This window comes from Schistocerca nitens, chromosome 9 (assembly GCF_023898315.1).
Source record: "Schistocerca nitens isolate TAMUIC-IGC-003100 chromosome 9, iqSchNite1.1, whole genome shotgun sequence".
NCBI lineage: Eukaryota > Metazoa > Arthropoda > Insecta > Orthoptera > Acrididae > Schistocerca > Schistocerca nitens.
This window is the reverse complement of record NC_064622.1, coordinates 355514648-355536166: the sequence shown is the minus strand read 5'-3', so window position 1 is coordinate 355536166 and position 21519 is coordinate 355514648. Positions and strand designations below refer to the sequence as shown.

General features: G+C 40.7%; 1 protein-coding gene across 5 annotated transcripts in view; it reads right to left on the bottom strand.

The window, feature by feature from the left end:
- LOC126202951 (testin) overlaps positions 1 to 21519 on the bottom strand; it is a 104534-nt gene that overhangs the window by 59072 nt on the left and 23943 nt on the right. For all 5 annotated transcript variants that reach the window (XM_049937061.1, XM_049937065.1, XM_049937064.1 and 2 more), the window contains 2 exons: positions 18114 to 18211; positions 5275 to 5429 (listed from right to left, as the gene is read on the bottom strand). In XM_049937061.1, coding sequence (XP_049793018.1) covers positions 5275 to 5429; positions 18114 to 18211 — 253 coding nt within the window. The remainder of the gene's footprint in view (positions 1 to 5274; positions 5430 to 18113; positions 18212 to 21519) is intronic.

The following is a 21519-nucleotide window of genomic DNA, read 5'->3' as shown; positions in this document are numbered from 1 at the left end:
CATGGTGTGAGCATTTTGACCCAGAGACGAAGCATCAGAGCCAACAATGGAAGCACATGGATTCACCCTCACTGAAAAAATCTAAAGCTGTGCTTGCAAGCTCTAAGCAAGTCATGATGACATTTTTGTTTGGCTGCATGGGCCCGCTGCTGCTTTTCTGGAACATGATACTAAAATTAACACACAGCAATAAGTGGACACAATGCAACAATTCAAGCATATGATCATGTCCAAACACATAGGATATTGACAGATGGCAACATTCTCTTCCAGGGTAATGCCTACCTGTCTGCTGCAAAACACTTAACACTTCCTAGATGCAGTCCCTATCTCTCCTTAGATGATTTCCATATTTTCAGAGCCCTGAAGAAAGACATCAGTGGCTGTCAATTTGCTTCAGATGAAGAGGTGCATACTTGGGTACAATTATAGTTCTTATGCCAACCGAAAACATTTTTGTATGGTGGCATTACCCATTTTGCCTTACAGTGGGGTAAAAGTATTGACAGCTTTGAAACAATAACAGTTTACCCTTTGTTTACGTCTGTCTTTTTTCACTTTTAGGTAGCTCGCTATGCGTACCTGCTGCTACTATGCCTCCCTCCTTCCACACAAAGCAGAAATCTGACATAGGAAACCTATTTCCCTTTAATAAATGAAAATTTATGTAATATATTTTGCACAGGCTATCTACAATGAAATATATCAATTTCGGAGTTTGGATGAGAAAAAAATTCTCTACTTGATTTCTGAAGCTTTCACAGCCTGACTGATAGATGATATCTTTCTGGATACTACCCATGTAAATAGCTCCCTTCTCCCACATTCCACAGAGTTTCAAATATCTACAAGAATTGCCAGACACTGTAAATATAATACCAGCATTTTATGCAAAGATACATGTCCAAGAAAAAGGAAGTTGTTATGTAATTGTTTGGATTTTGCATTTACGGTGAAGGTGCTAACTGGCTGTCAACTTCTTTCAGAGAACAATGCATAGAGAGACCCGAGAATAAGAACAGCAACAAGGGCTATGTGGCAGGCCTAAGTTGAAAATATAATGACCTCATAAATCCAATTAATTTCCTTACCGTTCACCTTTACATAAGAAAACTGATATATATTGTTCATTTATGGACATACTGTTGTTCTACACCTTTTCACAGCTGCATGGCCTACAGCCACAGATGCTTTTTCAACAGGACTGATTTACACCCCTTGTTTACTACATGGGAGATAAACTCTAGTGGGTACTTTTTTTTTATTACAAAAGCATGAACTAAACTATTGATCTCTAATCTCTCCAGCTACTACATTGTTAGATTTCTATTTTGAGTCAAGAGGAGAACATGTCCAGCTACATAAAGTCTCCAGAATATATTTGTTTGAATCGTTGATGTGTTGCAACAGCCCTGATGTACAAAGTGAACATTTTAAATGCCTCCAGAAGAACTCAGATACAAATTCCTTCATTTTCTGTTCAATTTTCTTTCCTCTTTATCTTCTTCTTATGAAAACTCAAATGTTGTGCTTTTCAAACTTGACAATAAGTAGGTCATATTTTTATTTAGTAATCTGATATAACATCCAGAAATTGAGTACTTCAATGTAGATGCCTTGTAAATGAAAATACACTAATACAGTAAAGTGTCTATTATCTGAACAAGTTGGGAGCATGGTTTTTAGAAAAACTGGTTTATTTTGATAACTTAACTGTATAGTTTTATTTGCCGGTAAAGACTACATATATTTATAGTAACATGACTCTCTTTTCTTATTAGAGAGGCAAACATGGTACGAATGTATGTAGTACAACCTAGTAAGCAAAAAAATATGTATTTCATATGCATTTTGTATGTAGAGTACATACTTACAGAATTAAAAAAACACCTTTAATTTTGGTGTCTTAAGCAGGCCTACCAACTTACGAGTAGCTAAGTCACACACTTTTTCCACTACAGGTATCTAATATTGCTTGCATCTTGTGTTTCCATCCATCACAGAGCAGTATCTAAAAATGTAAATTGTTCAGAAGCAGCCAGTATATTTTCATCTTCATTTTCTGGATCACTAGTTGATGCGATATACTAGCACAGTCAGCCTTATCAGTGACAAGGTTCACAATGTTGCTATCCTGCAGGATTTTGAGAATTTTGGACATATTATTCTGTTGTCATTTTCAATTAGACAGACTTTTCACTGTACCCAAAATTTTACCCCAGGCTTCTCCACTCATGTAGGATACAGCTTTCAAATCAGATTTTTATGATTTTGAAACAGACTTACTTCTCCTCCCCCCCTCTCTCTCCTCACCCCCCCTCTTCTCTTTCTAACAATAACTTATGTATCAGTTCTTTCCTGTAATACCATTTCAAACTCTAAAATAATGCTTTGAGCCACAGGCTGTAGTAAAGACTTCATAATAGCTGATAAAACATCACTTTTATGAAGTTGCTCTTTTCATTTAAGGTATCAGATGATGGACACGTTGGTACATTGTCAGGAGCAGTAATGTTTTCTCCCTTTTGTCATTCTTTAACCCATAAGCTTTTACAAAGGGCACAAAAACTTCCTCAATCCATTGCATGAAAATCGTATTATACATTCAGGTGTTCTATTGTGATGTGTTAACAACAGGCATCACAGACATATGAAAGCCTTTGAAACAATGCAGTTTCTTACTTTTACCAATGAGAAGTCTATGCAATGGGTGGCTACCAGTAGCATTAGCACAAGTGAAAGCATTAATATGATCCTTGCTTATTTTAAGACTAAGTGCTGCTAATTCACAATACAATGCAAAAATTTTTCTTGGTAAGCTTTCCAATTGGGCCCAGTTTTGTCAGTATTGTAAATGTTTTCAAGAGCATAATCTTTTTCCCTTAACATGCCCCTTAGTTTGATTTTGAAAGAATCGGCTGCTGAAGAATCGGCACACAGTTTTCCTCCTTGTATAGTTGGTTCAAGTGATTGTAGCAGGCTGCAAACAGTTTCTATCATCGGTCACTCGGCAATAGTGCGGGGAAGGAGGGGGCTGGGGAGCGAAGGGGAGGCAAGGCCATAGTGAGAAAGGCAGCATGCCCAAGCGAATAATGGTTCAGTGAAGCTGTAGTGTGGTTGACTAACATTCAGATAATTGATGCTCAATTGTAATAGTTCGAATGAAATACAGAAGGGTCATGCAGTCAAATCATTAGCATTTCTGGAATGAATGAAAATCAGTTGAATATAATGAATGGTATCTAGGGAAAGGAAAATTTAATGAAAATGATAAATTGGAAAAAAACACAAATTATTGTTTTGTTGCAAAATAATAGGAAATTTGCAATTTTTATGTGATATCACAGAATCTGAGATTTTGCTGTATAAAAAAGTTATAATTCTGAGGACACAAATGATAAATTGCATTTTGTCATCTAGTCTCCTCAAAGTAAAAGGTCATGTATATTCTTAAAATAACAGCATATGTCCTGTGTAATTAAGTTTTGTTTGATGATGAAAATAGTGCAAAATTTGGTATAGAGTACCACTGAATTTGGCAAAGAGCATCACAGATTTTAGCAAAATAAATACACAGAATATGGTAAAGAACATGAAAGTTGACAAACAATTTTGAGTTTGACAAAAAAATCATCAGATTTGGCAGAACCAACACCGAATTTGGCAGAACACACCAAATTTTACAAAACACATCGAATTTGGCAAAACAACTCAAAATAAAGCAACACCGAATCTGGCAAAAGAAGCCACTGAATTCGGCAAAAAAAAAAAAAAAAATCACAAAATTTAGCAAAACACCAAATTTGCAAAAATAAAATCATTTTTTTCTGTCCCTAAAGATATCTATCTCAGGCAAGTAAATGGTTGTTATAAATTTAACAACTGTATCAGAACAGATAATACCATGCAAATACAAGCTAGCAATGAATTGTGAACTTAATCTTTAGCAATTTATTATCCACATCAATCACAAAAAAGTGTACTTCAGACTTTTATGTTAATATTTTCCGAGCACATACCTCTAAAACATTACAAGGAACTCAGCAGCCGAGATTTATTGACAGTCATGTTAACTAATGGGCTCAATTTCATGCTCAAAATTGAAATATCATGTGGTAGCAAACGGTTTGTGGCCATTCAATAAAATGCAGTGTAAAACTGGCTAATTAAATATGTCTAACTCGCACTCATTAGAATGCCCTGCAAAACAAAAATATACAAGATGATACCCAAAATTTTTGGAAGAGTGTCAAGCAGAGGCATGCTATACTTTGAAAGACTAGCTCCTAACTTACCCAGAATTTATTTTCTACGATCATTGCAGTTGATGAGTCCTGGTGCTATGAAAAGGCATGAAATGAAACTGATTTGATGATGTAGAAATGATTGAGAGGGGAAGAAACAACTAGAGAAAACAGCCAATACTGCAGATCAGCATAAAAATTATTCCCACAATGAATTCACTGACTGAAAAAAATGTATTACGTGTAATGAAGAGCACTCTGAAGTTAATAAGGTTGTTTCGTATGAAAAAACTAAATCCATAACTTAAAAAAAATCTTATTGTTTCCATTTCCCCTAATATGCTCAATGAAAAGTGTCTAGGGAAGATGAATCAATACTGAAGCAACTACCTAAGAATGGGAAATAGTACCACAACAAAATATCTACCTCTGACAAGACGTGTGTTGCCTGCTTTCAAGTAGGATTGTACCGACGTCCTTCCTAACACAGTAATGCAACAATAATGCACAAACTGGAGTGTCCACATACTAGATTGAGTCAGGCTGCAACAACTAACTGCCCTTACTGCCTGTTCCTTCTTCAACAAAACTCTGGAGAAGGGCATGGCAAATGGATATTGCATTACAAAGTGAGCACATGGCCTCTTACTCTTCCATGCTGCAACTATTTTCATGCCAGTAACTAATTAATATCTACACACTGTGTGCATTAGGCACTGTCATCTCTAACAACGACTTACAGTACAGTTTTTGATCCAAGGCCACCAAATTAGCTTTAGCTGAGTGTCAACACTGCTGCATATCAGAACTGTTTAATTCTGCAGCATAATAAAATTCATAGTCCTGCGTGCAGCAGGAAATGTGAAATAGAAAAAACACATACACACACACACACTCTAGCAACATAACTACAGAATAGACATAAAAGCTTTGCATTTACAGACAAAAGTGCAACAGAGGAGTTTAATTTATAGATACTTCTTAAAACACGCTGTTTGTTTATAAAGTTTAATTATAATCTGTAACAAACCCTTCCACCTCCTGTGGAGTCAAATTGTGACAACGGCTGGCATCCAAGTCATGTATTGGTACTTGTCGTTCAAGTTGTTGACGTCGATACAAGGCACCATCGCTACCACTGATTGGCAACTTTGCTGTTGGCAGCTGTTTCATGTATTCCACTGCCTGCACACAATGATCAAAATAAATACTACAATGAGGAAGAAAAACTGTTTCAGGAGCATGATGACAAAATACATGTACTTTTATAACAACTGTGCTATTTGCAGTTACAATCCAAGAAGCAGTTACAGACATAAAAAGCAGGCCTTCAACCACAAGTCTATTTTCACTCCCAATTCACTCACTGCCACTCAAAATCATCTTTGATTGCAAGAGAATACGATCAATAAAATAAGTTGTCATGCATAGCAGCCTTGATCCAAATTTTATTAAAAACAATGCTCTGCCAATATACGAGAGTTGCATAGTTCATTGATATATTGCTAATTATTTACTCTATGGAAAATTTTAAATTTTAAAATTTGTTATCCATCTCCAATGAACACATCATGATGGCACACGAAACATCATGTAGGCACACACAAACTGATGATAATCAGTAAAGCTAACAACTCACCAAATAAATGCAGTGCCAAGATGTCGACAGGCACATAAACAACACTGAGAACTTGGCTGGCTTTCTACTGGCCCAAAAGTTAAGCAAAACCTTTTATTCTCTTATTGTGTGAAGTGTTTATCATCCCCGTTTCGCTTTCATAGATGGTTACAAGCCATGCAAAAACCTTCAGAAAAGACTTCCTAACACTTAAATCTATATTCGATGTTAACAAATTCCTCTTCTTCAGAAACATTTTTCTTGCCGTTGGCAGTTGATCAATGAACATGATCAGGTCCATATAAACAGTTTTTGCATTTAACTATATTCAGCACCAGTGATCTATGTGTAGTGTCTTTGATTAGTAATCAAAACTTTCTCAGTCCTGGGTTCAAACACCACCACTGGCTAAACTTTGAATAAATATTTTTAGCAACAGCAGCTGAAGACTTCTGGCATAAGAAGTCACTCTTATTCTACCAACGGTCTTGTGAAAAAGGATGGAGGAGTGGACAGAAGTTCAGGGCACTCTCTTGCTCTTGTGGTGTGAAACTGCTCCAAAATGCAGAAGAATCAGCAGTGATCAATAACATGAGGATGCAGAAGGCAATGGAAACCACTGCATTAAAGGCACACAATGTGTATTCACAGGACATGTGGTGTGTAACTGAAAAAAGTTTCATGATTATCTCATTGGCAGAAGAGTCTGGACTAGACCCCATCCTACTATCATCTGGGGTGGAAGCAACACTCTACAGGGGGTGGGGAAGTGGAAGAGAGGAATGCTTTCTGGTTGAATGTGCAGGGGCTGAAATGTGAACAGGCACAGTGTCAGGAGGTTGGGGGAGGGCAGGGAGGTGGGAGAAAAAGGAGTGAAAGGAGCTTAGGAGCGAGGAAAGATGGGTGACTGCATTGGCAGAGGGTGGCAAACAAATAGGGTGGCAGATGGGAAGGGGGACAAGTGATACAACAGAGGGGTGGAAACTGTCGGGTGGTATATTACCATGGGCTGAGGATGAGATAATTACGGGAGAGTGTGTTGTAAGGATAACAACCATCTGCGCAGTCCAGAAAAGCTGGTGTTGGAGGGGAGGATCCTGATGGGTAGGGCACTGAAGCAGCCACTGAAATCCAGCATGTTATGTTCAGCTGCATGTTGTGCCATAGGGTGGTCTACTGTGCTCTTGGTCACAGTTTGGCAATAGCTGTTCATCCTGGTGGACAGCTCTTTGGTTGTCATACCAATATAAAAATCTGTGCAACGATTGTAGCAGAGCTGGTAAATGACAAAGGTGCTTTCACAGGTGGCCCAGTCCCCTATGGGCTAGGATAAATCTGTGACAGGGCTGGAATAAGAAGTGCTGGGAGGATTAGTTTGGCATGTCTAGCACACGGGTCTTCCACAGGGATATGATCCTTGTGGCAAGGGTTGGGATTGAGAGTGGCACAGGGATGGACTAGGAGACTGCAGCGGTTAGGTGGGCGACGGAAGACCACTTTAGGCTGGGTGGAAAGAATCTCTGGTATGATGTCCCTCATTTCAGGACATGATCACAGGTAATCAAAGCCCTGGTGAAGGATGTGGTTCAGTTGTTCCAGTTTGGGATAATACTGGAACCTTTGTCTGCAGGTAGGATTATTAGGTCAGGATTTGTTTTCAGGTGTGTATGATTATTCTTTCTTCTACTGAAAGGCAGTTATTCCAAGGAAGGAGCCAGGGAAAGGATGGCGGGACAAGGTTAGAGGTAAGAAATTCCTGGAAGGTGACCAATGGGTGGTTAGGTGGAAAGAGGAGAGGATCATGCTTGTAATAATCTGGAAGAGGCGGGGTTCAGTATTGGAATTAGGTTGGGTTTGCTTGAAGGGATTAGCTGCAAATAAGTGTTCACTGCAGGGATTGGAAGGAGATGAGGTAATTGCCAAGTCCAGCAAGGTTAAATTTGGGTGTAGGGCTAAAGGTGGGGTCTTTGGGTAGGAGTGAAACTTCTGTAGAACTGAGGGTTTTGGTGGAAAGGTTAACAACAGTGTTACAGGAATGTTTTGGCTCTGTATTTGGAGGAGCGTTGGTGGGGAGTTTTGTGGGATGTGGCAAGTTGAAAAGGTCAACTAGGCAGGGATTAGGTGCTATGAGGGGTGGATGAGAAAGAACACTGTGGATGTGGACACTGGTACCCTGAGGCAGCAGTAGAATGTCAGCAGGTTGGATAACTTATGGAGGTGGTGTCTGGAATGCTCCTTCAGGTGCTGGAGAGCAAGGGATTCAGTTTCAGAGATGTGATGTATGGAGCAGGGATTGAACAATAGTAGTATCTTGTGGACGGAGCAGAGGTAGTTCTGGGATGCCTGTGCCATGGAGATTTGTTTGTGCAGCGCCAGGTTTGTGAGGGCCGGGGACTGCTGGAATCTGAAAAGGTGAAGGTCCCTCTGAAAGGAGGTATGTGATCCAGAGAAAGGGATTTTTATGGTTAGGCCATTTGCAGGGATTCCATGGTTTAGGCAGCATTTGAGGAATAGGATGTGGGACTGGGTTTTAGCCAGTGAAAGGGATACTTCTCTGAACTGGTGCCAAAAGATGGAGCAGGAGACCATTGTGGCAGGAGCCCACTGTGGCAGGAATGGTGTAAAGAAAATAGGAATGATGCAGAAATGGATAAAATAGGTGTAGATATATGTGACAGGAGTTGGATAAGAGAAAAGGTGTGTAAAAAATACTTAAAGACATGCTGAAAAACACACAGACACGCAAAAATATGCACACATGTATAAAAATGAACACAAATATGTAAAAAAAAGTGAGAATGCATGAAACCATTATGAACCACATGAAAATGCAAATAAATACATTAGAAACATACTCAAATGTGGGGGAATTGGAACAGATGAGGTAGGGAGTGTGTGGGTTGCAAGAAGGGAAGAGAGAGGGAGAGAGGATGGGTTAGGTTGAAGATCACAAATACATGTGAGGTGGCCAGGTATAGAAAATAAATGCTAAAGTACATCAGGATGAGGGATGAAGGAGATCAGTGGTAATAGATAAAATTGTAACCATCAAAGGAAAAAATCTGAAGCGTGAGATGCTACATCAACAACTCATGCAGTCACAATGCCTGTGTTGTGCGTGGACGATCGTTGATACAGTGTGTCTCGGAAGTAGATGTGATTAGGGAGGCAATGAATAAGCACACACTGAGAAGAGTAATGCTATAGGCAAGAGCGATAAAGGGAAGCATCACAGGGTTGTAGGATGGAAGAAAAGCAGTTCAGCAAAATCAAATAATGGAAATCAGTAGGAATATCAACAAAGTAGGAAAAGATAGATTGCTATTCACCATAAAGGAGATGTGCAAATTTGCAGATAAGCACAATTAAAAGACAATTACACAAACCTTTCCACCACAGCCATCATCAGCAAAAGAGAAACGTACACCGTTCATACATTCAAGAAAGCACACCACAAAGACACATGACCGACTCTGGCCAGAATGCTACTATCACATGGGATGGAAACTGCAATTTGGAGGGGGTGAGGAAGGGGAAAGGACAGTAGCGTACAGGTGGGGAAAGAGAGGAACACTTTCTTGCAGAGAGTGCAGGAACTAGAATGCAAACAGGTGCAGCATCAGGAGGTTGTGAGGCATGGAGGTGGCAAAGAAAAAGAGTGAGAAAGGAGATGAGAATGGGAAAGATGGGCAGGTGGCAAAGAGAGAGGGTGGGAGATGAGAATGGGGAGGATGATATGACAGAAGGGGTAGAAACTGTTAGTAGGAGGGTGTGGAGACAGCATGTTACCATAGGTTGAGGCGGGATAATTCTGGGAGCAGAGAATGTGATGTAAGTGTAACTGCCAACTGCGCAGTTCAGAAAAGCTGGTGATGGAGAGAAGGATCCAGATGGCTCTGGTAGTGAAGCAGTCACTGAAATCAACCATGTTATGTTCAACAGCATGCTGCACCACAAGGTGGTCTACTTTGCTCTCTGCTCAGTGGCTATTCATCCTGGTGGACAGCTGGTTGTTAATCATACCAATATAAAAAGCTGTGCTATGATTGCAGCAGAGTTCATAAATGGCATGACTACTTTCACAGGTGGCCCAGCCCCTGATGGGCAAGGATAAATCAGTGACAAGACTGGAATAGGAAGTGCTCGTGATGTCGATTGGGCAGGTCTTACAACTAGGTCTTCCACAAAGATATGATCCTTGTGGCAAGGGGTTGGGATTGGGAGTGACATAAGGATGGACTAGAATGTTGCAGAGTTTGGATGGGTGAGGGGTGGGAAGTATCTTGGGCAGCGTGCCCGCATTTCACGGCATTATGATAGGTAATCAAAGCCCTGGGAGCATGTGGTTCAGTTGTTCCAGTCCGGGTTGGTACTAGGTAATGAAGGGACACTCCTTTGTGGAGGGTTCCTTGTGGTAGTGGGAGGATTGGGGTGTGAGAGGAAATGGCATGGGAGATCTGTTTGTGGATTAGGTCTGGGATAGTGCCTGTCTGTGAAGGCCTTGGTGAGACCCTCAGTATACTGAGCAAGTGAGTTCCTTTCACTGCAGGAATATAGTCCCCAGATGGCCAGGCTGTATGGGACATACCTTTTGGTGTGAAAGGTGTGACAGCTGTCAAAATGCAGGTTCTGTTTGTTGTCAGTGGGTTTAATGTGGACAGAGGTGTGGAAGAAGTCATCAGAGAGGAGGTGGTCAATGTCCAGGAAGGTGGCACACTGATTTGAGGAAGACCAAGTGAAATGGATGGGAGAGAAGATGTTGAGACTGTGAAGGAATAATGTTTGTTTATGTTTTGCTGATGAAGGCTGTGGCTGAAAGCTTTGTGTAAGTATTTTTTAATTGTGCCTGTCTGCAACTTAGTGTGTCTTCTTTACAGGAAGTAGCAGTCTATCTTTTCACACATTTCTGACATTCCTACCTGAGTTTCCACTGTCTGATTTTGCTGAATGGCTTTTCTCCCATCCTACAACCCTGTGATCTTTTCCTTGCTACTCTTCTCTACAGCATTACTCTTCTCAGTCTGTTCTCTCTCTTCCTTCCTCTGTTTATTCACTGCCTTTCGAAACCACGTATCAACAATCACTCGGGAGCAGCACAGGCTTCGTGACTGCGTGGACTGTTGATGCAGTATCTTATACTCCAGTTTCTATAATTATATTTATTCCTATTGATATTCCTCACCCTGGTAACTTTAGCATTTTAGTTTCCACTCCTGCCCATGTCAGAAGAACTTGTTATCCTTGACCTAACCTATCCCCCTCTCTTCCCTTAGTGCAATTCCACCCTGAATCCATTTCCCTTCTCACTTCTATAACAGCCCGCACATCAACTTTCTATATGCTCCCCAAAATCCACAATCCAACAATCCTTGATGTCCCATTGTGCTGGTTATTGCGTCCCCTCTGAAAAAATTTCGGCTCTCATTGATCAAAATCTCCAACCAATTGCTGTAACCAAGCCTTCTGCAGTGAAGATACCAACTACTTCCTTCATCGACTCTCCACAGTCCCCGACCTTTTACCTCCTAGATTCCTACTCGTCACTATTGATGACACCTCCCTATACATCAACATCCCTCATATCCATGGTCTTGCCGCTATTGAACACCACCTTTCTCAATGACTTTCAGACTCCAAACTCACTACTTCATTTCCCATACATCTTATTAACCTTATCCTAACCCCCAATTACTACTCCTTTGAAGGTAACATACACAAACAAATCTTCAGCACAGCCATGGACACTTGCAAGACACCCTTCCATGCCACCCTGTTTACAGGCTACCTATAGGAGACCTTGGCAGCCCCACAAAATGCCAAGCCAAGACACCATATCTTCATTCCTTCACAACCCAACACCTTCTCTCCCGTCTGCTTCACCCCATCCACCTCAACCCAGCAGGCCACCTTCCTAGACACATGGACCTACTAACCTCTGTTTACACGAAATCCACCAACCACCAATGGCACGTGCATTTTGACTGCTGCCTTCCCCTTCACACCAAAAAATCCACACACCATACAGCCTGGCAACAAAGGGATGGGGAATCTGCAATGTCAAGAATTCCATTCCTCAGTGTGCTGAGGGTCTTACCAAGGCCTTCACAGACAGGCACTATCCCCAGACCTAGTCCACATACAGATGTCCCATGCCATATCCTCTCACATCCCTCCTCCTCCTCCTCCACCACCACCACCACCACCACCACCACCACCACCACCACCAACAACAACAACAACAACAACCATCCACAAAGGAGTGCCCCTTTTTTCACCCAGCACCATGTCGGACTGGAACCACATCCTTCACCAGGCTTTGATTATCCATCAGCATGCTCTGAAATGAGGGGTATTCTACCTGAGATCCTTCCCACCCTTCCTGAAGTGGTGTTCCATCACCCACCCAACCTCTACAATGTCCTAGTCCATCCCTATTCCACTCCCAGTCCCAACCCCTTGCCCAAGGATCATATTCCTGTGGAAAACCCAATCGATGCACTGAAAACTTCCCATTACATTTCTGTCACAAGTTTATCATAGCCCATCAGGCGTTGGGTCACCTGTGAAAGCATCCATGTCATTTGCCAGCTCTGCTGCAATCATTGCGCAGCTTTTTATATTGGTATGATTACCAATTAGCTGTCCACCGGGATCAGCAGCCATCGCCAAACTGTGGGCTAGAGCACAGTAGACCACCCTGTGGCACAACATGCAACTGAAGATAACATGCTTGATTTCAGTGGCTGCTTCACTGCCCCACCCATCTGGAGCCTCCTCTCCACCAACAGCTCTTCTGAACTGTGCAGATGGGAGTTATCCTTACAACAAAATTCTCTCCTCTCTAATTATCCCGGCCTCAACATATGGAAACATACTATGTCCACACCCTTCACCCAACAGTTTCCACCCCCTCAGTTGTACCATCTCCTCCCCATTCTTATCTCCATCCTCTTTGTTTGAAACCCCCTGCAACACAACCACTCATCCTTCCCTGCTCCACTCCTTTTTCGCTACTTTTTTCCCCCACCTCCCTGCACCACAACCTCCTGATGCTGAGCCTGTTGGCATTTTAGTCCCTGCACACTCTGCCAGAAAGTGTTCCTGTCTTCCCCCCACCTGTACACTACTATCCCTTCCCCTTCCCCACCTCCTCCAGGCTGCTGCTTCCATCCCATGGAATAGCTCCATAGTTACTCTAGCTGCCGGAATTGGTGGTTATGTGTGCATGAGGTGTGCTTTCTTGTGTGTATCAATGGTGTGGGTTTCCCTTTTGCTGATGAAGGGAGTGGCCAAAATGTTTGTGTAATTGTCTTTTAATCATGCCTGTCTGCAACTTAGCATATCCTACTGTGAACAGTTCAGAGATATGGTTATACGCATCAGAATAGACAGCAAACCAACACCAACGACAATAGCTTAGGTGTACATGCCAACATTGCAAGCAGAAGATGGAGAGAGAGAGAGAGAGAGAGAGAAAGAGAGAGAGAGAGAGAGAGGGGGGGGGGGGGGGGGAGAAAGTATATGAGGATACTGAATGGGTAATTCAGTATGGAAAGGAAGATGAAATTGTATTAATAATTGGGGATTAGAGTAGAAGAAAGGGTTATGTGAAAATATGGGCTTCTTGGTAGTAGAAAGGAGAGAGGAGAAAGACTAATTGACTTCTGCAATAAATTTCAGCTAGATGTCATAATTAAATTTTCCTCAAGATATCTTCATCTATGGTGATGACAGAAGCTGAAGAAATGAATTAAAACTTGTGGCACAGCTGGGACTTGAACCCGGGTCTCCTTGCGTACTAGGCAAGGATGTTGGTCATTACACTACCGCAGCATTACAGTTAGCATTGCTCCATGGACAACCTAAGTTCAACCCCCTCCCCAACAAAAACCTTGATTAACATTTTCAGCTTATTTCTCCTCCTTAGACTGCCACTATTGCTGAAGCTTTCCAGCATTGGAATAGCTCCACATCGTTTGATGAAATGCACATCGTTTGATGAAATGCACATCGTTTGATGAAATGCACATCGTTTGATGAAATGCACATCGTTTGATGAAATGGCGAAATCCTGTACCGCAGGCGTAGGTGATCTATGGATCTTACAATTATTACCATTTTTTAATTTAGCTATAGTGCTGTGGTTGTGTAATGGCTAGCATTTGTGCCTAGTAAGCAAGAAGACCTGGGTTAAGTCCCGGCCTTGGCAAGAATTTTAATTCATTTCTTCAGCTTCCATCACTATTATAAATTTCACATAGTAATTACAAATATTCTGTTCAAGAATCACAAGAGAAGCAGGCATACTTGGGAAAGGCTGGGACATACAGAAAGATTCCAGTTAGATTACGTCATGGTCAGGGAGAGTGTCCGAAATTAGATACTGGATTGTAAGACATACCCAGAAGCAGATATAGACCCAGACCACAATTTGGTAATGATGAAGACTAGACTGAAGTATAAGAGACTAGCCAGGAAGAATCAGTGTGCAAATACGTGGGATACCGAAATACTAAGGAATGAAGAAATACACTTAAAGTTCTCTGAGGCTATATATACTGTGATAATGAATAGCTCAGTACGCGTTTCAGTTGAAGAGGAATGTACATCTCTAGAAAGGGTAATCACAGAAGTTGGAAGGAAAATTGTAGGCACAAGAAATGTGGCTGCAGAGAAACCATGCCTAATGGAAGAAATACTTCAGTTGATGGACAAAAGAAGGAAGTACAAAAATGTTGAGGGAAATTCAGAAATACAAGTCACTTAGGAACAAACTAACTGCAGAGTACAGGGTAACCAGGGCGAAATGGTTGGAAGAAAAAGGTGAAGTAATCTAAAAAAAAAAAAAAAATAAAATAAAAAAAAAAAAGAAAAATGGCTGTTGGAAGGACTGACTCAGAATATGGAAAAGTAAAAACAATCTTTAGTGAAATTAAAAAAAAAAAAAAAAAGGATGGTAACATTAAGTGTGTCATGGAAATTCCACTGTTAAATGCAGAGGACAGAGTGAAAAGAGTACACTGAAGGAAGGCCTCTATGGGGAGAGGGGGGGGGGGGGGGGGGGGGGGGGATTGTCTGATGACATGATAGAAGAAGAGAAGAAGAAACAAGAGCTGACAGGGAAGAGATGGGGGATCCCGTATTAGAATCAGAATTTAAATGAGCGTCGGAAGACATATTTGATATTAAGGCGGAAGGGCACAATAAAATTATAGTGGAATTTCTAAAATCATTGAGGGAACTAGCAACGAAACAACTACTCATACTGGCATGTAAAGTGTATGAGACTGGTGATATACCATCACACTTTCTGAATAACATCACCCACACAATTTTGAAGACTGCAAGAGATGACAAGTATGAGAAATATCACACTATCGGCTTAACAGCTCACGCATCCAAGTTGCTGACAAGAATAACATACAGAAAAATGGAAAAGAAAATTGAGAATCCATCAGATGACGACAGTTTGGCTTTGTTGTTGTTGTGGTGGTCTTCAGTCCAGAGACTGGTTTGATGCAGTTTTCCATGCTATTCGAACCTGTGCAAGCTTCTTCATCTCCAAATAACTACTGCAACATACATCCTCCTGAATTTGCTTGGTCTATCCATATCTTGGTCTCCGTCTACAATTTTTACCCTCGATGCTGCCCTCCAATACTAAATTGGTGATCCCTTGATGCCTCAGAAAATGCCTTACCAACCGATCCCTTCTTCTTGTTAAGTTGTGCCTCAAATTCCTCTTTGCCCCGTTTCTACTCAGTACCACCTCAATAGTTATGTAATCTACCTGTCTAATCTTCAGCATACTTTTGTAGCACCACATTTTGAAAGCTTATCTAAACTACTTATCGTCCATGTTTCATTTCCATACATGGCTACACTCCATACAAATACTTTCAGAAAAGACTTCCTGACATTTAAGTCTGTACTTGACATTAACAAATTTCTCTTCTTCAGAAATGCTTTCCTTGCCATTGCCATTCTATATTTTATGTCCTCTCTACTTCAACCATCATCAGTTATTTTGCTCCCCAAATAGCAAAACTCCTTTACTACTTTAAGCGTCTCACTTCCTAATCTAATTCCCTCCGCATCACCTGATTTAATTAGACTACATTCCATTAACCTTGTTTTGCTTCTGTTGATGTTCATCTTATATCCTCCTTTCAAGACAATGTCTATTCCATTCAACTGCTCTTCTAAGTCCTTTGCAGTGTCTGACAGAATTACGATGTCATCGGCGAACCTCAAAGTTCTAGTTTCTTCTCCATGGATTTTAATACCTACTCCAAATTTCTCTTTTGTTTCCTTTACTGCTTACTCAATATACAGATTGAATAACATCGGGGAGAGGCTACAACCCTGTCTCACTCCCTTTCCAACCACTGCCTCCCATTTCATGCCCCTCGACTCTTGTAACTGCCATCTGGTTTCTGTATGAATTGTAAATAGTGTTTCGCTCCCTGTATTTGATCCCCATCACCTTCAGAATTTCCAGTCAACATTGTCAAAAGCTTTCTCTAAGTCTACAAATGCTATAAATGTAGGTTTGCCTTTCCTTAATCTATCTTCTAAGATAAGTCGTAGGGTCAGTATTGCCTCAAGTGTTCCAACATTTCTACGGAATTCAAACTGATCTTCCTCGAGGTCGGCTTCTACCAGTTTTTCCATTCACCTGTAAAGAATTCACGTTAGTATTTTGCAGCCATGACTTATTAAACTGATAGTTCGGTAATTTTCACACCTGTCAACACCTGCTTTCTTTGGGATTGGAATTATTATATTCTTCTTTAAGTCTGAAGGTATTTCACCTGTCTCATACATCTTGCTCACCAGATGTTAGAGTTTTGTCAGGGCTGGCTCTCCCAAGGTTTTAGGAAAGATAAAAGCTCCAGAGGTAGTTCTCATGTAGCGGCTGATAATGGAAGCAACTATGAAGAAGAATTAAGACATATTTACAGGATTTGTCAACCAAGGAAAAGTGTTCGATAATGTGAAATGGTGCAAGATGTTTGAAACTCTGAGAAAAATAAGGGTAAGCTGTAGGGAAACATGGGCGACACAATATGTACAAGAACTAAAAGGGAACAATAAGAATGGAAGGCGAATAACAAAGTGCCCAGATTAACAAGACTGAAAAAAAAAAAAAAGGATGTAGTCTTTCGCCCCTAATGTACAATCTGTAAATTGAAGACTCAATGATGGAATAAAAAGAAAGATTCAAGAGTGGGATTTAAATTCAAGGTGAAATGTTATCAATGATAAGACTTGCTGATGACATTGCTATCTTCAATGAAAGTAGAGGAGAATTATAGGATATGTTTAATGGAATGAACAGTCTAATGAGTACAGAAAATGGACTGAGAGTAAATTGAAGACAGATGAAAGTAATGAGAAGTAGCGAAATGACAACAGCGAGAAACTAAAGATCAGGATTGGTGATAACGATGTAGATGGAGTGAAGGAATTCTACTTCCTACGCAGCAAGAAAACCCATGACAAACAAAGCAAGGAGGACTTAGGAAGCAGACTAGCACTGGCAGGAAGGGCATTTCTGGCCAAGAGAAGTATACTGGTATTGAACACAAGTCTTAATTTGAGGAAGAAATTTCTGAGAATGTATGTTTGGAGATCAGCATTGTATGGTAGTGAAACATGGGTTGTGGGAAAACTTAAACACTAGGGAATCAAAGCATCTGATATGAGGGACAACAGAAGAATGTTGAAAATAAGGTGGACTGATAAAGTAAGGAATGAAGAGGTACTCTGCAGAATCGACAAAGAAAGGAATATATGGAAAACACTGACAAGAATAAGGGACAGGATGATAGGACCTCTGTTAAGACATCAGTGTATAACTTCCATGGTACTGTAGAGGGTAAAAACAGTACAGGAAAACAGAGACTGAAATACATCCAGCCAATAATTGAGGATGTAGGTTGCAAGTGATGCTGCGAGATGAGAAGGTTGGCACAGGGGAGGAATTTGTGGTGGACCGCATGAAACCAGTCACAACATTGATGAAAAAAAAAGGGGGGGGGAGAAGAAGAAGAAGAAGTCAAAGTTTATGCTCAGTGAGCACTGGAGAGACACTATTTGCAAATAGAATAGTACATGAAATGTTACATGATCTACCCTCTGACATACACCACAGGGCAATAGCATAATATAAATGTAGATGTTTGGCACACAACATTTTATTTCTTTATCTTTAAAACATAGAATTCAAAACACATTATTTCACTTACCACATCATCAGAAACATTTGGGGGGACCCAATCGAATGCCACTTCAGCACTTTTAACAGTTTTTGCATTGTCGACACCTGGGACTTTGATATTCAGACCTGTAACCATACAATAAGAAATTTTTAGATGTGTCCCACATGAGATAACCACTTAAAATAAAATAAATTAGCTAGAGTTGAATAAATTATTCTGGCTGGAGTCCAGGAACCATTGAAGACGACTTGGTCAGTTATTGAGAAATCGAGCAGAAGAATGGAATCATCAACTTGGCTGGAAATTCAAAGACATATCACCATTCAGTCATTCTAAGAAGCCCGCCTGGATAGCTGTGCGGTCTAACGCACTGCTTCCTAAGCGGGAAGGTGTGCCAGTCTCCGGCACGAGTCCGCCCGGCGGACTAGTGTCGAGGTCTAGCAGTGTGCCAGCCAGCCTGTGGATGGTTTTTAAGACGGTTTTCCATCTGTCTCGGCGAATGCGGGCTGGTTCCCCTTATTCCACCTCAGTTACACTATGTCAGCGATTGCTGCGCAAACACTGTCTGCATGTACGCATACACCATAATTACTCTACCACACAAACATTGGGGTTACACTTGCCTGGAATAGGGGGGGGGGGGCACTGGGGGCCGAACCACACAATAACCCCGAGTTCGGTGTGGGGCAGCGGTGGGTAAGTGGACTGCTGTAGCCTGTTGTGGGGTTGTGAACCACTGAGGGCTATGGCAAGGACGAAGACTCTCCATCGTTTATAGGTCCCCAGTTCAATACATACATACATTCTAAAAAATCTAAGAGGCTGGTATCTCTTCCTTATGAACAATGTACTTTGTAATCCATGTCACTGATGTTCTCTTAAAGCCTTAATGACAATTCTGTGGTGCAATCTGGATCAGAATGGCAAAGATTTCAGTACTACATACAAATTATGCTACTTCATAAAATAGCATATCTGCTCATTAAGTAAGTTCTAGCTTGCATATTAATGGTGAAGACTGCACATCATACATAGTGATTGGCCATACTATTATCAACATATGATTGAAGTAATGTTATAGGCTGCATGGACGCTGAAGTGAGTACCTGAATAATATTACGTAGGTGGTTACACTCCAAGGATCATACAATGCATGTAGCAATACATTTTCTCACACTCACTGACTTGTATACACTATCACGCAAAAATCACACTAAAAATAGAAGCAAGTAAGATTATACACTAATATCTGAAGGGTAAGCATAATCAAGAAAAAGAATACTCAAAGAGAAAAAGTGAAAAGTTACTATATATGACCAAGAGCTCAACACATGCAGGAATAATTGTGCTCCACCTAAAAAAAAAAAAAATCTATTTATCTGAATGTCCAAAATGTAGCTACATTTTTGCAGATAAAATACATCTTACTTGTAAAACTATTGACCCATTCCACATCATAACAAGTTATTACAAATATGACCTGCGTAACACATAAAAAAGTAAGCAAACTGTACAGCAAAGGAAAGTACCTCTTTTGAATAGCATGTCATTCATAGACAATTAAGAGCAGTGACCTAGATCCATAACGCCTCAATCATGTTTGCACTTTCACTGCGAGTAGGCTTCAGTCTTGTTGAATTTTGCGATGTTATTCCAGTCAGATCTTATCTTGAAGTAGAGAATCCTTTGTTATCTTGAAGCAAATCAAACACAAACCAACATCACAGAAGCACTAAATGTGTCATTATAAAGCTTTCATGATGATTCCCTGACATACGAAAGGCTCACTGTTGCACAGTGCAAGGTCAACCAAGGGCAACTATACCAGAACAGGACAGATAGCTGGAATTGATCAATAAAAATAAATTATGTACCTAAAAGAGTTGTTGACAAACCTAGCATGTATTCATCAGTTTAAGGCTACTGACGACTTGTATATTTGAAGCACAAAAAGTGGCTGGTCACAGACCATTGCAGAAAAAGACCTGTCTTGTGAAGATGGAGTCCTTGAGCTGGAACATGAATTGCAGCTGTGCCTCCCCCCCCCCCCCCTCCCTCCCCATAACAAGCACTCTTTCAGACTTTGCACAGCTCCTTGTCAGGAAGAGACTATCCAACTCACTACCAGCATGTGTGCCAATTATTATAATGGTGGTGGTTAGTGTTTAACGTCCCGTCGACAACGAGGTCATTAGAGACGGAGCGCAAGCTCGGGTTAGGGAAGGATTGGGAAGGAAATCGGCCGTGCCCTTTCAAAGGAACCATCCCGGCATTTGCCTGAAACGATTTAGGGAAATCACGGAAAACCTAAATCAGGATGGCCGGAGACGGGATTGAACCGTCGTCCTCCCGAATGCGAGTCCAGTGTGCTAACCACTGCGCCACCTCGCTCGGTAAAGAATTATTATAAGTCACCCTTTCTGCCATTAACTGATCACTTGCTGGGAAAGAGATTTTTATCTTTTTCTGAAATGTGCACATTCAGTTTGAGTTTTATCATCATTCATTTGATCATTTAGTACAATGATATGGATAAGTCATTTCCAAAGAGGTGCACAATGCCTAGTTCTGTAGCACTTAGCACATACCATTCACGTAACATGCCCTTATTTCTTTATTATGCTTAATTTATAGGCATCAAATTTCTAGGTGTGATGACTATCTTTGTTTCAGAACTTGAATGGGAGAAATCAGTCTGAAACAGAACATAGTCACATAAGGAAATAATATTAAATTAAAACAGTTAAAGGATCACAAAATCCTCGAACATCCTGGGGGGAAACCCATTTACAGCTTTAAATGTAACTACTTGGCACTCTTCAGTGAGTGGAAAAATTCATCTCCTCACCAAGACACACAAACAGATATGACTAGTAAGTGTGTCACTTCTTAGGTGTTTGAGCTATAACCATTAATCTTTTCACTCCAAAACGAATAACAATCGTGCAATATCTCAGAACATGCTTCAGAAAAACTTCTGATCTCACAAGCCACTAGTAAGATGATAACTGATAAGTCACAATACATTCCAAACTGTGGTTTCACAACTATGACCTAAGCAACTATCAAATAACTCAAAACAGATCAGGGCAACACTAAGGAAAAGAAACTACAGCTAAAGACAATTATTAATTTTTATTTACGGACTGTTGGGATATGTGGCAGTATGTACTTTGATTCCACTGAGACTTGGAGACAGCGAAAGGAGGCAGAATATCATTCAAACTGTCTGCAGAAATGTTTTTAGTTGTGACTAATGAATAGGGGCTCCTTAAATACATGCCCCTAAGAAAAAAATTAATAACCTCACTCACTCAAATACATGCAGATACAAAGCGGTCTTGTCTGTTCATGAAATCACTTAAGACAAGATGGCTGGTGTTACTTCACCTGTTTAAGTTTTCTATTGACAAAAAACTATTGTCCTCTCGTG